Source organism: Bactrocera oleae, chromosome X, assembly GCF_042242935.1.
Source record: "Bactrocera oleae isolate idBacOlea1 chromosome X, idBacOlea1, whole genome shotgun sequence".
In the NCBI taxonomy this organism is placed as follows: Eukaryota; Metazoa; Arthropoda; class Insecta; order Diptera; family Tephritidae; genus Bactrocera; species Bactrocera oleae.
Genome location: NC_091541.1, coordinates 24,261,758 through 24,288,271, shown reverse-complemented (window position 1 = coordinate 24,288,271; position 26,514 = coordinate 24,261,758). Strand labels below are relative to the sequence as shown.

General features: G+C 34.0%; 1 protein-coding gene across 7 annotated transcripts in view; it reads right to left on the bottom strand.

Moving 5' to 3' along the window:
* Window positions 1–26,514, bottom strand: part of Asator (tau-tubulin kinase asator) — a 551,150-nt gene that overhangs the window by 370,734 nt on the left and 153,902 nt on the right. For all 7 annotated transcript variants that reach the window (XM_070112342.1, XM_070112345.1, XM_070112344.1 and 4 more), the window contains one exon: window positions 1,859–2,117. In XM_070112342.1, the coding sequence (XP_069968443.1) occupies window positions 1,859–2,117 (259 nt within the window). The remainder of the gene's footprint in view (window positions 1–1,858; window positions 2,118–26,514) is intronic.

Sequence of the window (26,514 nt, the reverse complement as noted above, 5' to 3'; positions counted from 1 at the left end):
AATACACATTCCCCATTAAATTTGAATATCTGCGATTGGAGTTTGCCCACAATTACATTGAGAAAGATTTTACATTCTGGAAAGACGGATGAAAGCAAGCTTAATATTTTTGGATCAAATGGCAGAGTTAACGTGTGCAAAAAACCAAGTCAGGAGATGGATCCTATATATTTGCGGCCGACAGTTAAGTACGGTGGTGGCCACGTGATGGTCTGGGGTGTTTGTTCAGCTGGTGGTATTGGTAAATTGCACTTTGTCGAAGAGATTATGGATAAATATCAACATTTAAATATTTGAAAAAAAAATCGTATATCGTAATTGAAAATAAATTGGAAATTAAAATAAAGTATACTATGTTTCCTTCGAGCAAAAATGACTTAAAAAGCCCTTTTAGAAAAATTGGATAAAATAAGTCCGGAATATACTAAAAACCTAGTGGAATCTATCCCAAATCGTTTAAAGTCCGTATATATAGCTACGATTAATCTCGAGATTTATTGTTGTGCTACTGTTTGTGACGTGAAGATTATATTACATGCAGGGTCCATACATACTTTCGTAAGGTAAAAAGGTAATAAAAATCGATCTTTCATGCTATTTTCGTATTTTTATAAATAAAAATGTTGCGCGAGTTAATAACGTAATTTTTCATTTTCATATTCACATCACTCAAAAATATAAACAACTATGCGTTATGCATATCCGCGCACCCAAACACGCGTTAATTGCTACACAATACAGCACGATATGCTACACAGAATAACAACGCCAAGGAATAATAAAATAACAATGATGATAGAAACTGTCATATACAAAATATTCCACAAACGGTTTTTTATACTCATATTATCAAATTTTAGTAACTGGCAATTTCTTGCTGCTGCCAAATATTCTTGAAATTTCTAATAATACAATAAAAAGTTCACGGTTAAGACAAATAAACCTCTGCAAGATTGAGATATCAAAATTGCAGAAATTTGTGAAAAATGTATTTACGATTACGTATCTAGTTAAATATCTCATCAAATGAAATAGCTTAACATACAGGCACTTGATTCCGATCGTTCAGTTTGTATGGCAGCTATAAGCTATAATTGTCCGGTATCAGTGGTTCCGACAAATGAGCCGCTTCTCGACAAGAAAAGAACGTGTACAAAATTTCAGATCGATATCTGAAAAACTGAGAGACTAGTTCGCGTACATTAAGACAGACGAACGGACATGGCTAAATCGACGCAGCTCGTCATGCTGATCATTTATATATATATTTTATATGGTCTGCAACGTTTCCTTTTGAGTGTAACAAACTTCATGGAAAACTTAATATACCCTGTTAAGGGTGTAAAACATTAAAAAGAATTGAAAGTTATACCATCCTTCAGTGGAAAAACGAATCCTCAAAACGATTATAATCATATTTGGTATCTATTAAATAAATTGTGGGTTAAAGATATAGATCGTTAGTTAGTTTCGGTACAATATCCATTATGTAAGTGCTGTGGGAAGATAGATACCGATAGCCGTAACATTTACCATCGAATGCCATATTCCTAATCGCAATATTTTCGATACACATAGCTTAGTTCCTGAAATATTTTAATAAGATTATGTGCATATTGTCACATAATAATAAATAAATACAAAAGAGATAATAAAATAGGCCAATACTGTCTCCTAGCCACCATATGTCGAATTTACCAATTATATTATGCAATTTCAAGTTAAAGCGGACATTTCGAATACGAAGCAATCGGTCACTTATTTTTGTAATTGGTTTTACTTGGTTTCAGTTAACTTAGAGTAGTAGTAGTAGTAGTAGTACAGCAAATACTTTTCATAACTACAATTAAATATATACCTTTTATAGGTGGGTCAATTGCATTCAAATTTTGATTAAAATTTGGTTCTCCATCGTCGTTAGTGCCGTCTGATCTTTGTATTTTTTTTGGCGAGCCATCACATCTAAACCCACATTGACCTTCAACGGCGTTTTGGTAATTAAGTTGATCATTTGCTATACTAGTAGAATCCCCAATGAGTACATCATCTTTCTGGAAATGGGATTGCAGAGAGGTAGATTTCGGTCCAACCTCCTTATCACAGCCACCAACTTGAGCCTGTCGGAGAAAAAATAATTTATATTAAAAATCGCACCGGTAATCCAAGAATTATAAGTTAAATTAAGCAGCAAAGAAATAGTTACAACCATGGAAAAATAGTGTCCAGCTACTTATTACCCAGTGGAAATTTAGGAGCTGCGTAAAAATAATGCCCTACGAGAAATTAATGACATTTCCTTTTACTTTACAATATGTACATACATATAAAAGTTGCTTTTCTTCGAAGAAGAAAATCTGGAAGAATTGTTCGAGTCAACTGAAAGTGTGAAAATCCTCATATTAAGTTAATGGGGTTGGAGAAGTACTGAATACATTTTTATAACAATATTATTATCAGATAACTATTAATAAGAGAAACAAATTAAAAAATAGCGGTCACATGAAATAGCGGTCACAATAAATGGAATCTTCAATAGACCCCATGCTAGCAGCAACAACCGCTTAAATAGGAGCTTTTTCAAAAATCAATCGTTCACATCCGAACAGTATAAACAAACGTCATGCAACCTATCCACAGGAAGGCTCAAGTCTTGCGAGATTCAAAAAATTAAATATTACCGATCGAAACAGTTTTATAATAACAAAAAGACTGTACAAATTTATTGTCATAAAGGACATGATTCTATGCTTCATTATAACAAGCTCACACCCAGCGCATATAAGATAAGATACGATAAAAAGATAAAAATCCCACGATGAGCAATCTATTCCCCAGACTATAAAGTCGAGCTACACGACGCCTCTGAAAATGCATATTGCGCCTTCATCTAAGTGCACACATTCACCGATACGGCGACCACAAGTCACTTATTAGTAACGAAGGAAAAAATGGCTCCCCGAAAAGCATTAAGTCTTCTACGACTTGAACTAAGTGGCGCAGTATTACTAGCTAAATTAGTATCCATGGTGCAAACGCATTTAAACATGGTCCGATTCCGAAATTGGACTAACCTGGTTAGAAAACCCGACATATGCATGGAAGACGTATATCTCAAACCGAACGTCTCAAATACTTAACCTAGTGGGATCATCCTGACAATCCTGTCGATCTAGGTACAAGAGGGTGCAATTCCCTGCACCTTGCCACCACCACCCTCTGGTGGAATGGCCCCCGAAGGATAACAGAATCTCCCAATTCTTGGACAAAATCGCCCATGCGTTATATAATTGCCCGAAAAATCGACTCATTCTAAACAACATCGAATGATACTGATATCTTTGAGCGATTTTCATCGTTCCCTCGAGCCCTTAAAACCCAAGGTGCCATTCCTTATTATAATTTTAAAACGCGTCTTTTTCCTATTCAGAAGTTGGCCAAATTCAAGATTTTTCAATAGAGTTTAAATCCGGTACATAAAAGGAAGTGTAAACATTGTAAATTTCAAAGAGACAAAAAAGACTCCAATCAAAATATTATTGGAAAATATATTATGAGCAAGTCGCCCTCAGCTAGCCACAAAAACGTCCACTTAAACTTAAGGAATATAGCAGATTCCAAAATAAAATAGATCGCTTGTTGATACTGTAATCAACCACCAAAAGATATTAAAATAAAAAGTAAAAAAGGCAGCTAAACGACGTTATTCAATCACACGTAAATTTCATTATCGGTACAGTAAGAAGGAAGGTACCGAAGTAGACCCAATACTAAATTTCAATATATAATATTAGGTCAAGTAAAAAGTTCGTTCGGTTTTTATCTAAGAGATGGTGTTATTGTCCATAGTACTAGTGTTACGTGTCGCACCATGTCATACTATACGGCGCTGGTGTTTATTCGCGCTAAAAGTTTGTCTTTGACAGTGTGTCGATTGATTTACTCAGTTCGTTGTGAGCGCTCGTCAAAGATGGACACCAGCAAAGAGAAAATTCGCTATATTTTACAATTTTTCATCGATCAAGGCGAAAAAGCAGCCAAAGCGGCTGAAAAAATTAATTTAGTTTACTGGCCCGATACTGTAAACGAACGTGTGGCACAAAAAAGGTTTGCTAGGTTCCGTTCCGGTAATTTCGACCCGTTTCTGAAGCGGATTGTGACTGGCGATGAAAAATGGGTCACTTATGACAACATCGAGCGCAAACGGTCGTGGTCAAAGCTCGGGGAAGCGGCCCAGACGATGTCCAAGACCGGATTGACGGCCAGGAAGGTTTTGCTGTGTGTTTGGTGGGATTGGCAAGGAATCATCTACTACAAGCTGCTCCCCTATGGTCAAACGCTCAATTCGGCCCTCTACTGCCAACAACTGGACCGCTTGAAGGCAGCACTCATCCAGAAGAGGCCATCTTTGATCAACAGAGGCCGAACACGTCTTTGGTGACTCGCCAGAAGCTCCGGGAGCTCGGATGGGAGGTCCTAATGCACCCACCTTATAGTCCGGACCTGGCACCAAGTGATTACCATCTTTTCCTGTCCATGGCGAACGCGCTTAATGGTGAGAATTTGGCCTCAAGAGACGCCTGTGAAAATTGGCTCTCCGAGTTTTTTGGCAATAGGGACGCAGTCTTCTACGAGAGGGGCATAATGAAGTTGGCATCTCGTTGGCAACAAGTTTACGAACAAAACGGCGCATATTTGACTTAAATCGGACAAATGTACACAAAGTTATCATCTTTTGAAAAATCAATAAAAAACCGAAGGAACTTTTTACTTTACCTAATATAAAGCTACAGTCGGATGCGTTGGAGGGTATGCAACAGCGATATTTTTAGCAGCTTTCTGAAGGTGCTTCCATAAAAGTAGTATGTGTTAGTCGGTTAGACAGGTCCATAATCAGAATAAATGCACACAAAATATGATATATTGCAAATGGCAACTTTTTAATACACACTGTCATGAAAAAAATATTTGTGAAGCATACCGGCATGAACTTGTCGAACATAATATAGGTGGTATAAAATCAAATCTAAATGTGAAATATGTGTGAGTCGAAAGAGCATTTTCAGCTTTAAAATTTATTTTATCAGACTTAAGAGTAAGTATAGACGAATACTTGTTAAAAGAAATTATATTAATAAAGATAAATACAGAATAATCAAGTAAATCCGTGCAATTAAAATTTTTTTTTTTTTTTAAACGGTAAATATTAACTTCTTCAGGTATGAACTCCACTTCGCAGTTCGCTTTTAAATTAGTAAAATAATGTATTATTACAAAATAATGCCAGTATTGTCGTTCTACAAATACATATACTTGTATATAATAACTATTTGTATTTTTCACATCAAGTTAGGTGAATGTATTAATTTTTGCAATTAAAGCTGCAAAGTTTTGCTAAATATTGTACATGAATGATCTCAATAATCTCAATTACAAAGCTTCTTATTTTCGTACATACATACTATGTACCATATATACCTTATAAGTTTTTCATATAACTTATACAGTAAAAATTAAAAATTTGTATCGAGCCGAACGGTGATTTTATTGGAGATACTCATAAATTGGTTCATGTACGCGTACAAGTATTTTCTGAGTGATTCGAACCACTGAATCGATCCGCATCGATTTTTGGAGTTATTTGCAGTTCGGATCATACTTTACTTAAATAACAAAAACATAAATACCATAAATAGCACACAAGTTAAAACTATGAGTTCATATAAAAGAATATTAAACCATCAAATAAGTAAGCCGGAATTGGAAATAACATTTGGTTAATTTTAACAAAATTTAAATTATGTGAAAAAATTACACAATTATCAATCTTATATAATATCATTCGCCTACCGCAACTGACGCTGACTCTTAAATTATCTGCACTAGAGTTAACAGATAAATTTAATACTAGTGGGAACAGTTTCATTATTAAAGATTTTAAATTTAATATTTATAATACACGGATTACAAAATCAGCTTATTAAAAATTCGATGGTCTTTACTATAATTCTAATAATGCCATTTGCAATAAAAAAAAATTAATATCTAATTTAATGGAAGAGTTATAGATCTCAAAAGAGCAATGGAAGGTGTGCCGTGATATTTTGATACAAGAAATAAGACAAGATATAAAGTCAACTTTAATATTTTGAGTTTTTCAGTATATAATCTAATTGAAGAGTTATAGATCTAAAAAGAGCAATGGAAGGTGTACCGTGATATTTTGATACAGGAAATAAGACAAGATATAAAGTCAACTTTAATCTTTTGAGTTTTTCAGAAATACGATTTGTAAATTGCATAGGTGTTACATGTATTGATCTAATAATATTATGATACATTAAGACTTCTAATTTTAAAGTGAAATTTTTATTACATTGTCTCAAACTTTTTAGTCTGCGTTTGCATGACGATACAAAATGTGCGCGCACTTCTCTATACATATGGAAATACATATGTGCGTATGACATTGCCGAACAAAAACTACAAACATTGTTCTACAAAAATAACAATCGTCTCAAGTAGCATAAGCAGCACACACACATGTCAATATGGCAGCCAAATTGCTGTAGCCCAAATTTATAATAAATCACACAACAACAACATTTTCATTCATGAACGTAGGCGTACTCTTAACAAGCGAATTTGACTCATTCATAAAAGTAAACGCCATACACATCTTCCCGAGCATGTGTTTGCCCACAAGCGTTTTTTCGCGACGATGGCAAAAGCTAAAAATCATAAATGGAACAACTTTCCGATGTACCTTGTGGAAGGGAAAGGTGTCAACCCGGCAAACACAGAAAAAAGTGACAAAAATGGCAACATAGCTCTTATCGATTTAAAATATTTTATAATTCTAAAATATTTGTACATGGCTCGCAAAAATCTGCGTCGATATACATATATGCATGCTCATACATAAACATACATACATGTATTTACGATGGTTTATTGGTGACAATCGGTGATCGTTCGTTTGTTGTTTTCGACACAGCTCGGATTTTCTACCAACAACACAATGTTGTGTATATACATACATAAATATGTATGTTGCAGCTAGACAGATATACAAACAGTTCATATACATAATTATGCACATATGCGACCGCTTGGTCTTTTCAGATGTTATCAAAGCTTTTAATGACCAAAGCAAATAAATATATTATATGTATATGTGCTATATACTTATGCCCTATGATACCAAATATATAAGTTAAGTTTTTTATTTATTAAATTGATTTAAAAAAATAGCGGACCCGCGTCCGCGGTCTTTATTATTTTGATGTTATTTTAAGACTAAATATAATTAATTTCTTAACTCTAAATTAAACCTAAGTCCGTACCGGGTCACGTTGCCTAAAGTAACTGCGTCAGCAGTCGATCGGACGCGCGTGTGGAGTCGTCAACTTAATATCGCTGATGCAGCGTCAGCAATTGGTCGGTTTCGGTTCAAGTTACTGACCGATGGTGAGAATTGGCTGACCGTGTGAACTGCTGTGTCAACTCCTCCCCTTTTAAATATGATCGTCCTCAATCATCAATAGAAAGGTAAATCGGTAAATTTTATATGATTTGGAAAATTGTTATTTGCTGCCGGCGGGAAAACTCCTTGACTAATATTTGGCCTTTTTGTCTCTTTTTCGATATAGTTTATTTTAATATTTCTTCTTCGTACCAAGGTTAATAGTATAATATAATGGTGGTAATTAAAGCTACCGATGTCAGACTACCAATAGATAATGTAGCTTTCCAATGATAGTAATTCGATTCGCTCTTTTTCTCGTGGGGTTGGTTGCAAAATTGCGGGAATTGCTTCAATTGATTTTGCTTCGATATTGCCAAATATTTAATTGTTAATTTTGATTGTTGTGTTGTAGAATATTACAACATGTGTTCCATTTACTTCTTGAGTTGTCCCATCTGCTTCTATCTTTCCATTGAATTGATTTAGTAGTATTATTTCTGTTTTGGTTTCTTCTACTGTTGGCACGTGATTCCCGTTTGTTAATGTACATGTGGAATTTAAACTATTTACTATTCTACTTATACATTTATCATTACTTAAATCTATTAAATTTGTTTCTTTACAAATTGCCAGTTCATTAATATTTTCACAATTATTTTTAATTCCGTATATATTATTTATTCCTTTAGAATTTCTTTGTAATCGGTTTTAATTATAACATTATTTTCTTTTTTAACCAGTCTTCTTTTAAATGTTTCGTATAATGTTAATGGAATTTTCATCATGTACAAGATAGTCATTTCTTTACTTAATACATTTATTTTTGAAAATTTTAGTGCTTCTTCGGCATTTTTTCTTCTTTTAGCTTCCTTATGGAGTTTACTATATTCTTCTTTGCCCATTGAATGGAATACTTTATATTAGTTAATTCCTCTTTTATCAATCTAATTCTATTCTGTAGATTTATCATGATTTCTATTATAGTGTCTTTGTCTTTCTTATATTGACAATATTTGTTATATTATTTATACGTTTTTCAAATAAATTGTTAATAATTATTTGATGACTATTATTTTGGTTTAGATTATTCAAATTATCATTTATGATATTAAGATCATTGTGATCAGGAGATCCGGCTATATATTTCCATGCCGTTCCTAGTATGTCAATTGATCTTCTTCTTTTGCTGTTTTCTATGGGTTTAAGGGTGTTAAGGATTTCGAATGTTTGGGTGGTTTGGTATAAACATTGATAGACATTTGTTGGTGCTTTTGTGGCTGGGATAAGCCGATGTGCGGAACTTTCGTCGCTATGGTCAGTAGTCGTTAGAGTATTAACGTCAGTCTGTGGAGGTATCGATAGCGCGTCGGCTACCACGTTTGTCTTTCCTGGTTTGTACTTCATTTCATAGTTCTACTCTTCAAGGATGCATTTCCAACTTTTCATTTTTCCGTTATAGTTTTTATTACTCAATACATAGGTTAAGGGTTGGTGATCTGTGAAAATTATTACTTTGGGTGAACCATACAAATAACTTCTGAAACTATTAAGTGCCCATATTATCGCCAGCATTTCTTTTTCATTTGCTGCGTAATTTTCTTCGGCTTTACTTAGTGAACGAGATATGAATGCTATGGGTTTGCCTGATTGTTCTAAAACTGCTCCGAGAGCATAATTAGATGCATCGGTGGTAAGGTGGAAGTCTTGATTAAAGTCAGGATATGCCAGTATTACTTCTTTTGAAACAAGTGAGGATTTTATTTTGTTGAAGGCTTTTAGTGCTGCGTTTTTGAGTATTATCTGCTTTTTACTGGATGCGTTTTTTTAAATGCGTCCATCCTCCCCAAGAGCGAAGTAAGGGGTTTTGCTAACTTAGCATAATCCCTTATGAAGCGGCGATAATAGCCGGAAAGGCCAAGGAAAGATCTTAAGTCTTTCAAAGTTTTCGGACATGAGAATTTTTGTATAGCTTCAACTTTTAAAGGGTTAGTTTTTACACCAATTGGTGAAATGATGAAGCCTAGAAATTCGACTTCATTTCGGAAGAATTCGCATTTGTCAAGCTGCACTTTCATATTTGCTTCTTTGAGAGTGTGAAATATTTGTTCAATATTTTGGATATGGCTTTCTTCGTTTTCACCGAAAACTATTATGTCATCGATGTAGACATAGCAGATTTTACCTATATAGTTTCTTAGAATATCATCTAAGGCCCCTTGAAATATTGAACGCGCGTTTTTCAGCCCGAATGGGAGTCATATTTGCCATTATTGACAGAAAATGCTGTTTTCTCAATGTCGGATTCTTTTGAAGGAATTTGGTGGAATCCGCTTTTTGGATCCAATACAGAAAAGTATTTATTATTCCCTAATTGCGCAATGATTTCATTTATTTCGGGTATGGGGTATTTGTCGGAAATAGTAACATTATTTAATTTTCTATAATCAATTACGAGTCTAAATTTTTTTTCGCCGGAAGCGTCTAGTTTTTTTTGGGACAACCCACAGAGGTGAGTTGTATGGAAAACGTGATGGTCTTATTATCCCATCTTTGAGTAAGTTTTGGATTTTTTTAGTGACAAACTCTCTCATGCCAATAGGATATGGATAATATCTAGTGTAAACGGGTGTATTTGAAGAGGTTCGGATTTCGCCTACTACGGTGGTAGTGTAGGTCAGTCTTTCATTTGGATCGGAAAATAACTGAGAATATTTATTTGCAAGTTTATGAATATGAAAGTTCTGAGAAGGTGGCTTGGAATTGCAAAAAAAAAAGGTTCATTGGGAATGGGTTTAGCTACAAGCGCTGGTTGTGTGTAATTTTTGCTTGATCCTGTATCTATAAGTATTTTTAAAAATTTTCCGTTCTTCGTTCTAAATTCTATATATGGCAACGAGGAACTTTTCATCCTAAAATATTAACATCTATGTAGTCGGGTTGGTTATGTTCGGATTGTTCTTGGACTAGTTGTTCAATCTGTTCATTGTCTAGCATTGTTTCGTATTCTTGTTCGGCTGAATTCAAATTCTGTTCGTCATGTTGGTATTGTTGATCATATGGATATTATTGGTCGTATATGGATTGTTGGAAGTATGGACCTTCCGTACCGGTTTCTATATGAAAGTTACTCTGTTGTTTGAAAGGCACTTGTTGAAATAAATTTGACGGTCGTTTCCATGCTTGGTTATTGGGTGCAATTATATTCACGTAGTTAAGCACTTTTGAATGTAGAGAGGTCTACATCCATTGGCTCTGGACGTGGGAGTCCGAAAGGTCGTGGGTGGTGTGGCCTAACAGGAGGTTGATGTGTTGGCCGAAAATTTGGAGAATTGCGATGATTAAAAGTATGCTGTGGCCGTTGCTGCGGCATGAAGTTCTATTTAGGTAAATATGGTTTAGGAATATAAGCCAATTGTGGATAGAACTCGTTGGTTACTTTCCTAGGTGGAAGAGGTGGCTTAAAGTCTTGGGCTTTCTTAATATGGGAATTATTATTGATAGCATAATGCGAACGGAATTTCTGATTTTTCAACTTAAGGCATAAGTGAAGGGAGGTCTACTAGTTATTTAGAACCGGAGGGTCCCCCGTTAGGTGGTGAGTCGCGGTTTTTTTTTATTCTTGTAAGTTATTGGCTGTACGAGCCTTTTTTCCCCTTGGGGTGTGAATCGCATAGAATTTTATTTTTATAAGCTGGAGGATCCCCCCGAAGGTCGTGAATCGCAGCTTCTATTTTTATTTATTTTTTTATTGGCTGTACGAGCCTATTATTATTTAGGGTTAGTAAATATATAAGTTTTAAATTTTAATTTAATTAATAGTAATTCGCAAACCAGAATACATTTTAAATTCTAAAAATTTTTCTTTAAATATTTTTTCCTTTTCAGTTTCCTTCTTACTTTTTTTTATTTAAATGCTTAGAAAATTTCAACAGAACCCCTTTTAAATTCTTAAAATTTTTCCATTAAATATTTTTTCTTTTCCAGTTTTTCTCTTACTTTGTTTTATTTAAATGCTTAGAAAATTTCTTAATATTAGGTGTTTACTTATTACTAGCCTCCTGGCGCATGGGGTGTCCTCCTGTTTGTTCTTTACTACTAAGGCTCCCTCGTTGCGCACGTAAAGAGGGTGCGTTTTCTTCCTACTGGATCCTAACGCGTGGTTGACGAACCAGCTCGTTTGGTCCGGGTGCCTTGGTGTCTTTTTTTCTCGGCCATCCTTCCACAGGCGATTTTAATGTTGAATCTTCCTCAGCCGTCCTTCCACGGGTGATTTTTTATGTTGAATTTTCTTCGGCCGTCCTTCCACGGGCGATTCGGATATTATCACAACACGATTCTAACACCGCACTTAGACACAAACTTCAGCTGGTCCCTTAAGTTTGTTATTTATTAAATTGTCCAGTTAAGTTTGTTATTTATTAAATTGTTTTTTAAAAAAAGCGGACCCGCGTCCGCGGTCTTTATTATTTTGATGTTAGTTTAAGACTAAATATAATTAATTTCTTAACTCTAAATTAAACCTAAGTCCGTACCGGGTCACGTTGCCTACAGTAACTGCGTCAGCAGTCGATCGGACGCGCGTGTGGAGTCGTCAACTTATTATCGCTGATGCAGCGTCAGAACCGATGGTGAGAATTGGCTGACCGTGTGAATTGCTGTGTTAACTTATATAACTAGAATATCTATAAATTATATGCAGAGTCGTTTGCGCATTGTAAATAAACGAATGTTTAAGCGTACATTTCTTAACATTGGAATTAGCATTATTTTTCTCATTTAACAGTGAAAATACTCAATTTTGTTATTTTTAGTTACCATAAAATATTGGTTACATTTATAAACTGTGAAACTCATGATGAGGATGGAATTGATAATAGAACGATTGAAAAAAATTTAAAAAAGGATTAAACGGTTATAAAATATTGTTTTTAGTTTTTAAAGTGAAACTTTTTAATATGTGTACATCATCTAAATAATTGTAAAGTATTATGTATGTCGTACTTTAAGATACCGAGTTCAATAAAAATATTAGTTAGAGATTTCCACGTATAAAATTATGGTTGATGAAGCGATTTTTAGTTAAATGTCCATAATGTGAAAAAAAGTTTCACTTTTACCGTGGTTTCATAAAACCACACAAGATTTTTATTTTGAAGTAATAAACTTTCCAAGGGTTATTAGACTATTATTATTATTATTAAAATTCGATTTTCATCGAAGTTTATTAAGTTATATTATAGGTCACAGATTCACTTAGTTTCATTACTATATTTTACTTCGCGTCAGTTAAAATTATAATAACATCATTTTCAAATGACTCATATGTGAGTGATTTAATTTATAATGACAAATAAAAGAAAGCGTTGCTCTGTAAAGGGGTTATATACAGTTAGAAGGCTGAAAAAAGTGCATTTTCCAAAAGGTTTTCTAAGAAAACTTTTAAATTTATTGCTCCATAAATTAATACACATATTATGGTATCTTTTATATCTATATTTTAAGATTTAGTACTAGTAAAAATATTTTTTTTGAAAAGAGCTACAGGTGAACTCCGGGAGCTCCTCTCAAAAAAAACGTTTGGCGGTGACCACTATATCTCTGAACTGGATCATCTGAAATTTAAAAACCAAACAGATTTCGTTAAAGTAATGTTAAATCTAGTAATGAATCGAAAGCATAATTAAAAAAAAACACCATTCTGAGAAAAACGCGTTTAAAGTTTGGAATGCACTTTACATGGGATAAAAAAGTTCTGAAACGCCTTTTCAAATTTGCGTGTAACTTCGAAAATCTTAATATATATAAATCTCGTGTCACAATGTTTGTCCTCAATGGACTCCTAAACCACTTAACCGATTATAATAAAATTCGCACACCATGTGCAGTTCGATCCAACTTGAGAGATAGGATAGTTTAAATCTCAAATTATAGTCGCAATTTTAATTTATTGCTAATTATTTGTCTGTTATTATTTGACAGTCACAATTAACTGTTAACTCCAAATGATTCTAACAGATGTCGATACCTTTCGACTGGGTTGAGTAAGTAATTAATAGATGGCGCTGCTATGGTAAATCTACGAACGTGTCATATAAGCTACATTTTAACAGCATAATTACCACGTGTTGTTGACGCTATAAAATTAATTAAATTTATTTTGTAGTGAACGAAATACCGTATAATTCAATTATTTCCACTTTTTAAATTTTTGGTGTTAGCATAGCCGGCCACGTGTTACTTAGACTAAAGTGTAAATTGAATTCATATTATAATGAAGATAATACAGTGAAATTAATCCTGTTTTTTACTTATTTGTGCTTCATTGATCAAAACTTCGATATCGTCAGCTGTTCCATCAATACATTGTTGATATGTATGCTAAGGTCGAAAGCGAACGCTTGCGATTCCTTCGATTCAACCAGGCAAAACTACGATCGGAAGAATATATTCACTTACGAGATGCTGTTGATGGAAACATCGATGGAAATTTAAATCCCAATGACATCGGTAATGCTTTCATTTTACCTTCAAGCTACATCGGCAGTCCACGGAACATGCAGGAATACATACAAGATGCGATGACTTACATACGTCATTACGGCCGACCGGATTTATTTATTACATTCACATGTAATCCGAATTGGGAAGAGATACAAACTTTACTATTGCCAGGACAACAAGCCATTCATCGTCATGATTTAACTGCACGTGTGTTTAAACAAAAATTGAAATCCTTAATTGATTTTATTGTTGTTTAATATTAAATTTTTGGTATCACACGTTGTTGGCTGTATACGATAGAGTGGCAAAAGCGAGGTTTGCCTCATGTCCACATTTCAGTTTGGCTTAAAGATAGAATCCATCCTGTTTCAGCCGAAATTCCAGACCCATTAATTGATCAAGAATTATTTGATATTGTCACCAAACACATGATCCATGGGCCATGCGGTGCTTTCAACATGACGTCACCGTGCATGGAAAATGTAAAAAAAAAAACTTCCCAAAGCCGCATACGAATGACACGATCACGGATTTTGATGGTTATCCAATGTATCGCCGCAGAAGTACTGAGAATGGTGGCCACTCATTTACAATGCGACTGCCAAACTTTCCAAATCAAGTTGAGTTTGATAATCAGTGGGTGGTACCATACTCACCACTACTTTCAAAAACTTACATTGTTACAAAGCTCATATCAATGTTAAGCTTTGCACTTCTGTTAAATCAATTAAGTATATTTGTAAATATGTAAACAAAGGCAGTGAATTGGCCATATTTGAAATACAAAACATAAATAAAAATGACGAAATAGCACGATACCAAATGGGCAGATACATTAGCAGCAATGAAGCTATTTGGCATATTCTCAGCTTTCCCATCCACGAAAGAGATCCTGCTGTCCAACATCTGGCAATACATCTTGAAAACGGTCAACGTGTATACTTTACTGAAGAAAATGTTCTCCAAAGAGCGTTCGAAGCTCCGAAAACGACTCTAACTGAATTTTTTACATTGTGTCAAAAACCTGATGTTTTTGGCCAATTCGCGAAGATATTGGTGTATGGTGATGTTCCACGTTATTTCACATGGAACAAATCCAGTAAAAAATTGGAAACAAGGAAAACATTCTTGAAGCAACCATTTTGGCTGGGAAATTTAAAGGAAAAGTGGTCCTGCTGCCACGTATTCCGATGATACCATCAGATTCTACCATACTCTTCAAAAGGCTACAGTTTCCAATTCGTTTAGCTTTCGCCATATCTATAAATAATTCTCAAGGTCAAACAATGTCCATTTGTGGTTTAGATTTGGAAAATCCATGCTTTTCTCATGGGCAACTATATGTTGCGTGTTCACGTGTTGGGAAACCGTCGAATCTATTTGTGTTAGCTAAAGACAGGTTAATCAAAAACATTGTGCACCAATTGGTGTTAAATTAAATTGAAATTGAAAGTATTTATAATTCAAAAAAATAGATGTTAATGTTTAAAAGTTTAAGACTGTCTGCCTTGCCTACCTCATTCATCAGTTTAAGCGTCACATGTTATTTACTGTATTATACTGTAATATACTTATTTGTTATAAAATTAAATGGAAATAATAAATCTGATAAATTTTTACTTTGTATGGATTTCTGCTTAATATCAAGTGTAAGAACATTTTAATTTCATTGTGTTCAACGTACTTCCCCTTCAAATCTCAATCCAGTGAATTTGTATACCAACATCAACATTTTCGTCTTTGTTCGTAAATAATTTCATTGTACTAAAGGGTTATAGTAGTAGAGAGTCAAATAAAGAGATCACCACATTTTTTTACAAATACCATCTGTGTAAAAAAGCATAGTGGACTCCGTGACTGATGTTCTCTTATTGTTCCTCTTAGATTGTTTACTATAATGTTATATAACAAAAACATTAGCCACAGCAACGCGTGGCCGGGTCAGCTAGTATTCTATATATATTTTTCTGTGTGTATTCTAAAATATATGTACATTGAGAAAAAAATTAAAAAAAAATCGATTATATTTTAATTCTAACTGTATGTAATCCCAACAAAGTTTTTTTTTCACATTTAAGAACAAACATTTATTACACTGTAAGAAATAGGTTCAAACATTACCTGTAAAACAAAGAAACGACATTTAAAGTTAATTTGTCGATCTTTTCTATTATACGAATTAAAATATTTTTGCTAATATCTTAAGCACTCAAAATGTCAGCCACCTTATGTCTATATAATCCTGCTATTTTATTTGGTTTAATCGGATGGCGCCATCTACTGAGTTATAACAATACATTAGTGACATTCGAAAAACGCGCAATAATCAAAGATGAAGGAATCCTAGATACGTCGAAGTATTCTTTTACATCTCCCCCTCCAGAGTTAGAAAATTTTCACTTTTTCAAACTCTTTATTTTCTTCCTAATCTTCATTTTCTTTTGGTATGGGGGCAAAAAAAAGTTTTGAATTATGGAATAAATTTGACTCGATCTTTCTATGTATCAATCTTGTAAATTGAATGTGATAATTTTTCTTCGATTTTAAATGGGCCAATCCTTAACTCATCCAATTTACTTTTGTTTAGTTTGTGACCATTCTCAACACATACCATATCACCTGTTTTAAAATTATGAACTGTTCTATTTTTATCAATTAACATGTTATTATATTCATGTGACTTAATTGTTCTTTTTACTGCATTTTTTCTGTCTCTACTCCAATCATCTGCAACTTTTTCTAGTTTAAGTTCGTTTGATATTTATGAAACATCAGTACCATCCAATAGGTAACTCGGTGCAAAGCCTGTTATTGAGTGTTCCCTGTTATTATATTTATCAACACAATTATGAAAAATAGTTGTCCATGCTTTGGTATTTTGGTTTTCATTTATTTTGCACCTTATTTTATTTACAAGTGTTTGGTTTAGCCTTTCAATAAGTTCATTAGAAAAGGGCTAGTTTACTGCAGTGAAAATTAGTGTAATAAATCTTTCATTTAAAAAGTTTTTAAATTCTTTAGAGTTAATTCCAGGATATTTATCGGTGAGAACCATGCCAATTTCATTACAATTTGGTACAATATTTAAAACTTTTGTAAAGTCCTTTGCACTCTGTGTCTTTGGGGTAACTATATAAGCACATCGAGTGAAATGGTCTTCCAATAGATGCAAATATCTTTTTGTTGAGCGAGAGCCACCAAATCCACCAATTGTGTCTACAGAGACAATTTGAAATGGTTTTGTTGCTGGGCCTAAATATGACATGAAACCATATTTGGACTGTCCTCTTGTCTCATTTTTTATACATATCTTACACTGTTTGCATAAATTGATGATATTTTTTGCTGTATAAAGTTTTCCTATTTTATTTGGCATCTGTTTTATGCCTATATGAGACATATTAGTATGTATTAATTTTATAAATTTTATACTGAGTTGCTTTCTTATCTTTTTATAGTATTATATATGTATATTGTGTTTATTTATTAACTTGTTCTTATATTTTTGAATATCCACATTTTTCTATTGATCTGTTAATATATCATTTATTATTATTGAATATATTATTTGTTCATTGTTCAATTGTTCATCTACATTTTTATGAGCTAGTAATACTGGGTTTCTGCTCAAACAATCCGCGCCTCCAAATTATTCTTTCTTGGTGCGTATTTTATTTTGAAATAATATTGTGATAGATAATAGAATGAATCTCCTAACTCTTCGTCTGTTTAATTTAATTTTAGTTTAATTAGATTTGATATATAAATTTTCCAATGGTTTATGGTCAGAACATACTGTAAAAGGTTTTCCTACAAGCCAGTACTACCAGTATTTTATGGTCCCTTTAATAGCTAAACATTCTAAATATATAGCCTTCTTTCTCTTTTGTGCTGAATTTTTTTTTTTTTTTGTTTTAAGATATGCTATTGGGTCCTCTTTTCCGTTAAGCTGAGTTTGCTTTAACACTGCTCCAATACCTTCTAATGATGCATCTGTTTATATGTTTATTGGTAGGTCTTGATCGAAAATTTCTAAGATTGGTTGTTAACACAGTAATTCTTTAATATTCTCATAAGCTTCTTGACAGTCTGTTGACCATATGCATTTTTGGTGCTTTTTTAGTAAATTATGTAATGGTTCTAAAATTATTGAACTATTAGGTATTTATCGCGATAGAAATTGATTTTTCCTAATAGCTGTCTAATATTTTTAAGATCCTTTGGAATTGGGAAATCTCTTATTGAAATTAAATTATCTCTTACTAGTTTTAATGTGTTATTTTCTATTATATGTCCAAGGTATTTTACTGAATTCGTTGCATATCGAAATTTTGTAAACTTAAATCGGAAACCTTCTTATCCTATCGAATTTAAAATCTCTGATAAGTTATTTATATGCTCGGTATAGGATTTCGAAAATATTAAGATGTCATCAATGAAATTTACTGCAAATTCTGTTAACTTGTATTTTCTCAGTATGTCGCTTAGTATTCTTCGGAATATAGCTGGGGAAGTCTTCAAACCGAACGGCAAACATGACCATTAGTAGTCTTCCTTAATGGGTAGCAAAACCAGTTTTCTTTCTGTCTTCAATTCGCAGGGAAATAGACCAAAAGGCAAAATTTATATCTAAAGTTGAAAAATACTTACAGTTTCTTGTTTTTGTTACTAAGTCCTCAATTGACGAAATGGTTGAGCTTGAGGAACCACGATTTTATTTAAATTTCTAAAATCAATACACAATCTTGTTTTTCTATTGTCTTTTTTTTAAGCTAGAGTTACTGGTGCTACAAATGGGCTGTACGATTCTTCTATTAGATTTATTTTAAGCAATCTTCTTACTTGTTCTTCTGTCCCAATATCACATTTATCTTTTCAAAGCTGGATTTATATGTTTCAATAAGTTTATATTTCGATTTTTTGTTGAGTACTTAAATGACTCAGATCCATAATAAATTCTCCTTCTTTTATATGCTCATTAAAGTTTATAAAGTTCAAGTTTATTTTATTATCAAATGTAATTCTTTTTAATTTATTGTTATTATTTTTACTGATTTTTTGTTCATGTTGACCAATTTCATTGAAAAGTTTTGCAGTCGATGTTATTGATTTCTTTACCCATTTTGTACATTTAGACGAATCATTGTCTGGGTGTCAATATTTTTATTTATCTCCAGTAACAATTTTTCCTTTTTTTGTGTCATATTCCCGTAATGAACCTCCTTGAAATTTATATGAAAATGCATATTTAACTTGTGACCAATATTTTCTTCCGTATGTTTCACAAAAATTGGTATTCCATGTTTCCCATCCAGCGTTCACTTTTTATTATCATACTAGTGTACCAATCTAGACACTGTTTTTCAAGTAAATACTTTAATGTTTCAATTTTTTTGCGCTCTTTTAATATCTCGAAACGTGTGCATTCATTCTCAAAATCACTGATCCAATGGTTAACATTTGATGTTTTTTCTGAAAACTTTTCGAGTTAAAATCTTTTAGCTATTTTTCCTAGATTTATATTTTCAGTGCCTTTACTAGTACTACTACCGGGAAACTTCGTTTCATGTGTAATTTCATCTAGGCATTGGTCACCAAATTGCAAATTCTCACCTTTATTTAAGTAAATTTCTCTTAAATCTTGGGTTATAAGAATCCATATTTTCCGTGTTTGATGTCTTCTCTTTAGAAAGTTCTTAATTTTGGTAAAAACATCCGTACTGGTTATGGCGGTGCGTTTGCTTGCCGGTTTTAAGTCATCAGGAATATCATATACCTGTCCATCGGATGTCTCAATTGAGTTTATGCAAAGCACATTGGCTTTTCACTCACAGTTTGCTAAAACTGCAAATGTAAATCGCAATTTTCTTCACTAAAAATGTCGTTTTATAAGACAATATATACTGTTGTTATTCAATTTATAACGACATATCAAACAATGCGTTGCTCTGTAAAACTTTTTTATTTTAATTTTTGCATTTAGGAACAAACATTTACAACACTTTAATAAACAGGTTCAAACATTACATGTAAAAAAACAACATTTAAAGTAAATATGTCGATTTTTTTAAGCACTCAAAATGTCATCCACCTCATGTCAAAATAATCCTGCTGTTTTACTAATTTTCAGCGGATGGCGCCGTCTACTGAGTTATAACAATTCATTAGTGACATTCGAAAAGCGCTCAATAATCAAACATGAAGGAATCCTAGATACGTCTAGGTATTCTTTTACATATGGATTTTATGAAAAAAAAATATCGAAAACGGTTGGCTATCCCTGCAACTTCCCGCTAATGTCATACGTTAACTTTCAAATTTCGCTTTATTCACTGCTTGTGTTTAATGGGAGTTTAATATAACACTATTTCCCAAATTTCTCAAAGACTAATCAATTTTGGTGATTTCTTTCGTTAACGATTTCTCGCAAGTAAATCAACCGATTTCGACCCGGTTTGCGGCGATGTGTTTCTTCAAGGTTTAGAACTGATTAGTTTTTGGTGTCGATCAGTCAAATCGTTTGAAATTCGAAAAAAAAAACGATTTTTCAAAATTTTTATTTTTGAGATTTCTCGAAATCTACATCCACACATACAGACATACGGACATCATCATAGAAATGTTCGGGGAAGCTTCCTCGACTCAGAACGTCGAGGTCTGTTGAGAACTCGATTTTTGCAAAATGGGGTGAAACCAATAACTTCCCGATTTTTAGAAAATTTTCAATTTTTTTAGCGGGAAGTTGTAAAGTGATTAAATACCTGACAATAACATATAAACAAAGCAAAACATGCTGACGAATAAAAAATCCATTAGAAAAAGTTTGCGTACAGGGTACATCAGTCGAGCAAAGATATTCTTCCAGCGATTTCTTCTTAAAATCTAATAGAAAGTCGGATATCCCCAACGTTTTAAAACATCGGTTAGCGGTTTTGGCATAAAATAGACAAGCCAAGAAGTTTCTATCGAAGAGATTTTAGCCCATTCCTCGTTCAGCACATCCTCTAGCATTTTACGTTCCAGTGAATCCCATAGGTGCTTTTTAGGATTCAAATCTGGTAATTCTGGGAATGTTGTAGTGTAACCAAAGCTGAGCTATGTCTATGCTGGATGCTTTGAGTCGTTATCCTGTAGAATAGCAGTCACTTCCAAGCCACAACTCTTCCGCTCTTTGTTTCAAATATATTTTTAAGATATCAAGATTTTTTTATCGAGTTCCTTGATCGTTTTTCGCCATAAAATCTTTCGGTCTTTGATTCCAAACTGACCCAAAATTTGTTTTCATCGGACAAAATAACCTATCGGGGCTTGTTTAAGTCCTCTTTCGCGAAAGCATTATGCACTTGCCTATTGACTGGCGATATGAATGACTTCCTGTGTGCGACTTGACCATTAAACCATGCCTTTTTTTTAATTTTGCGAACTGTGTCAGTGCAGAGGGATTCCTTAAAGATTTCTTAAAATTTTGAGCGATTTTGGCTACAGTATGTCGAGAGTTTTGCTTAATATTATTTGTTCCATGGTTACATGTTTCACGCTATGATAGTATTTTTGGCCGCCCTGGACGGGCCGAGGTATAAAAAAGCCGGTATGTTTGCAATTTTTTTATTATTCTTTTAATGGGTAAATGTGTTATTCCAAAAATTCGACCGATTTCCCCGTATGTTTACCTTTTTCCAAAAGTTTAATCATTATTTCCCTTTCAGAGGAACCCTTTGTTTTCGACTCGATTTAATAACAAACTGAATAAAACAAAAATCATTTAAAATTGCTACTTTCACGAAAACAATAAAACTATAACTTTCCGACACTTTTACTCTGGGTTTTTACGCCCATTTTACAACTTGTACGCAGACTTTTTCTGCGCTGCGAAATGAAAATTTTGGGTAAATTTATCGATAAAACTATGGTATCAGATTTTCACAGCTTTAAGTTCTATGGGCTTATATAATATAATACAATAGACTGGTAATAAAGCACTTAATGTGATTTTATTTTAAAATTTGATATATAAAAGATATTTTTTAACAAAAGAAAAAAGACATATGCGTGTACTCAGACTTTTTCTGCCGAGTGTATATAACGCACACATTGATCTACATGTTCGGCATAAGGTTTGTTAGAATAACGAAAAACAATATTTGCAGTATTTGGAATAATTCGTAGACTAATTCAAATGTTTTCGGCATTTAACTATAGTGTATCCAATATAATAATTTCAGTGAATTTTACTACGATATTGGCTAATGTATATGGCATATGGCCAACCGGAAGTTTTGAAAATCTTATATGAGGTATATGAGAGATAGGGGCATTGACCCGATTTTATCTATTTTTGGTAATGCAACATACTATTTACAGAATTAAATGCTCCCTGAGTATAATTAAGGCACATCACTTATCTTTCCCAACACATATGGAGTAAAATTAACCGGATATTTGAAAATTCTCTGACTAATTGGCACAAAAATGCACCATTATAAGAAAAATATTGGGTTGGCAACTAAATAATTGCACTCATAGATGGCTTCAGTTGATCTTTTAGGTTTGCTGGCGTAGTCCAAATGTAAAACGCATTTTGTTATTTGATAGTTGGCAATTCAGCTGTCAATCAGTAAAAAAAAGTTTTTTGATCGGTTGCGTAGTTTTCGTTTGGCGTTCGTTGAAAAATGGAAGATCAAAAGGAACATTTTCGTCATATTTTCCTTTTTTATTTTCGCAAAGGGAAAAACGCATCGCAAGCTCACAAAAAGTAATGTGCTGTTTATGGCGACGAAGCCATAAAAGAAGGGCAGTGTCAAAATTGGTTTGCCAAATTTCGTTCTGGTGATTTTTCACTCAAAGATGAAAAACGCTCTGGTCGTCCAGTCGAAGTTGATGACGACCTAATCAAAGCAATAATCGATTCGGATCGTCACATGAGATTGCAGAGAAGCTTCAGGTAGCACATACATGCATTGAAAATCACTTAAAACAACTTGGCTATGTTTAAAACCTCGATACATGGGTTCCTCACGAACTGAAAGAAACGCATTTAACGCAACGCATTATTAGCTGCGATTTGCTAAAGAAACGTAATGAAAATTATCCATTTTTAAAGCGAATGATAACTGGCGATGGAAAATGGGTTGTTTACAACAATATCGAGCGGAAAGGATCGTGGAGAAGGCCAGGTGAACCAGCTCCAACAACATCAAAAGCTGGTATTCATCAAAAGAAGGTTTTACCACCCAACCGAACGATCAGTTCTGTTGTCTACATTGAACAACTAACGAAATTAAACAATGCAGTTGAAGAAAAGTGGACCGAATTGATAAATCGAAAAGGTATTGTATTCCATCATGACAATGCAAGGCCACACACATCTTTGATCACTCGGTAAAAATTATTGGAGCTTGGTTGGGATGTTTTGCCACATCCACCACATAGTCCTGACCTTGCACGAAATAACTTTTTGTTTCGATCTTAATTTTCTTTCCGATTTGCAATGATATATCTCACAGACTGACCCTTATTTCCGGTAAAAAGTTAGCAGCATGCACTGGGGTCCCTATATTCGGTAACTGAGGGCTTGAACAATTATGGTCCGATTTTGACAATTTTTGGACTAGTTATAGCATTTTATAGGTTTTCTAGCGTTTTGTGGACGTGGCAGTGGTCCGATTAGGCTCATCTAAAATATCAAACTTCTTATGGTGCCTAGAAACATGTGTAATTTTTATTCAAGTTACAGCGTGCACAGGCGGACGGACAGACAGACATTCACCCGGATTTTAACTCATCCCGTCGTCCTGATCATTTATTCATATATAACCCTATATCTAACTTGATTATTTTTTGGTGAGTCAAAAAACCGTTAGGAAAACTTTTATACTATGTAGCAACATTTTGCAAGAGTATAATGATCAGGCGAGTTGAAATCCGGGTGTCTGTCTGCTCGGCCATCTATCCGTACAGGCGATAACTTGAATTAAAATTGAGATATCTTCATGAAACTGTATACACTTTGCTGAGAACGAATCCTTTCAGCACCACAGACGGTTTGAAAATGGGTACATCGGATAGTAACAACGTCCATTCCCCACGTACCGGGAATGTTGAAAATTACTAAATGCACGATAACTCACTAAGTGAAGATGCCAGAAGCACCTTAGATGAGATCCTATATCGCAGGAACTACCCCACAATTTTAACCAAATTTAATGTATAACATTATACAGGCATTTCTATCTTTGATTGGGAAAATGTGCGAAATCGGGCTGAAACCAAGCCTACTTCATATATAACAAAATTTTAAATTCCCTCTGAATATTATACTGTGAGATATAATAACGAAATTTAGAGAGCATTCCGGTTGTCTTTATACCGTTTATATTGGTCAATGTGTAAGATATCAGTGTCTAGGTGTCTTAAGCCAGGATGATGTGCACCGTGAGGCAGATCTACGTCTAGATTAGAAATTAAGTCCCTCACCTCTCATTCTGAATCTCATTTTTCTCCTTCACATGGTAGCACTGTTAACCCCGACTGAAGATTTGGTACTCAACCCCAATGAGAAAAAAGGGGAATGAACGAAAAGGTGATCTGGTAATCCTAGAGGGGCTTGACCAGGCTGTCAGGTCTGTCAGGTCCCACAACAAAGTCTCTGCAACTAAGCCTCGAATAAATAATTCCAACGACGACGACCTGGCAAACGTTTTAAGGACAATGATATAAAGCAAAATACATAGAAGGTGCGAACCTTATTCCAAATCATGGGTCGACAACAATCAGCATAAACAGTAGGACTATACAAAGCAGACTTTGTGGGGTATCCAGGTTTTTTTGCGCAGAACTCCTTTTTGCGCTTCAAAAAAATAACCCTGGTCGATCCAACACCGGGGGTGTCAAAATATTTTTCGCACAGAACTTCTTTTTGCGTTGGCGGCCTTCGGCCGCGCTTCAAAAAAATAACCCTGGTCGATCCAACACCGGGGGTGTCAAAATATTTTTCGCACAGAACTTCTTTTTGCGTTGGCGGCCTTCGGCCGCGCTTCAAAAAAATAACCCTGGTCGATCCAACACCGGGGTGTACCAAAGTTTTTACGCGCAGAAATTCCTTTTGCGTTGTTTCCTGTATCTAGGGTACAATCTCTCTGTTTATTTTATTTTTCTTCGTATACAAAATATGGCAACACTGGTGTTTTGACATTCACAACCATTTTGTTATTGTCAAAATTAATAAAATTGAAGAATGATTTAAATATTGAAATAAAGCTATTTTTCAGCATCTGATATAAAAAAAAAATTTAAAAACGAATTAGTCAAGTGTTAGTGGATATAAAAGTGAAAAATATAAGTGTATAATTCATTTTAAATCGCAAAAATACGTACTTTAAAGAGTTGAAATTTTCAACTTTAAACGTAAATATCTCGAAAACTATAAGTTTCCCGCTATATCTATATATACTCTTGATCTGGAGGATCTCCTCTATCCGCCCATACCCATTTTATCCCCGAAAGCCTGGAACGTTATTCTAAAGCCGACCCGCGAAAGGTTTTGCGCAGAGTTTTTGAAGCTATTTGTGTATTTGTGATGACTATGCAGACTTTCTATAAGCACTCCGACAACAATTAAATTAAACAGGCTACGGTGGGCTGGTCATACTATTTGCGCCGACGAAAACTATTCTCTTAAGCAAATTCACCTGGGCAGATGCAGAAATAACAGAAGCAGAGGCAGACCAAAACTTAGATGGATTGATGGCGTGTACCAGGACGCTGAAGCCCTGGAACTACGATGCTGGCAAACTCAAGCAAAGGACAAAAATAATTGGAGAATTAAATTGCAGCAAGCGAAGACCCGCACCGGGTTGTGAAGCGGTCAACGTGTGAGTTATTTTCCTAAAATTGCGAGGAAACATGCTTTCGAGTATACTGGAGTATTTTCTAAAGGTAATTGGCCCAATCGAATCAAGTAGATACGTTTTCCTAAATATAATGTGGTTTAATGCTGAATTTCATTAAAATCCGTCAATCCTTGTTATAAACCATAGATCCTTAATATAATGATTTCCGATTTGCTGGCTGATTTTTTCGTGGTATACCTCCCTTTATATTAAATAAAGCCCCTTTAGGTTGAGTTCACACATATTTGACTTTTCAGTAAAATATGTTGCTTTAAATATAAATATTTCAGGCACGGAGCAAACTAAGTATGTCTATGACCTATTAATACCAGTACGTGAAAAAGATACCAAATATTATTAGAGTTTTGGCGAATAATGAATCTTTAGCTCTTACGCAACATTTTCAATAAAAGATTTTGTCAACACCAAAAGATATTTCCCCGGCAAATTGCGAGAGAAATGTTCGATTACGCCGGAACTTAGGACACTTAATTTTAATACTAATAATGATCGTTCTGCACTTGTGGCGGATAGCTGACATACTCAACTAAGGAATTGACCAGGCACAAAATGTGCAGCAACTTTAATAAAAAAACAAGTAAGGAAGGGCTAAGTTCGGATGTAACCGAACATTTTATACTTTCGCTATAGTGTATCCAA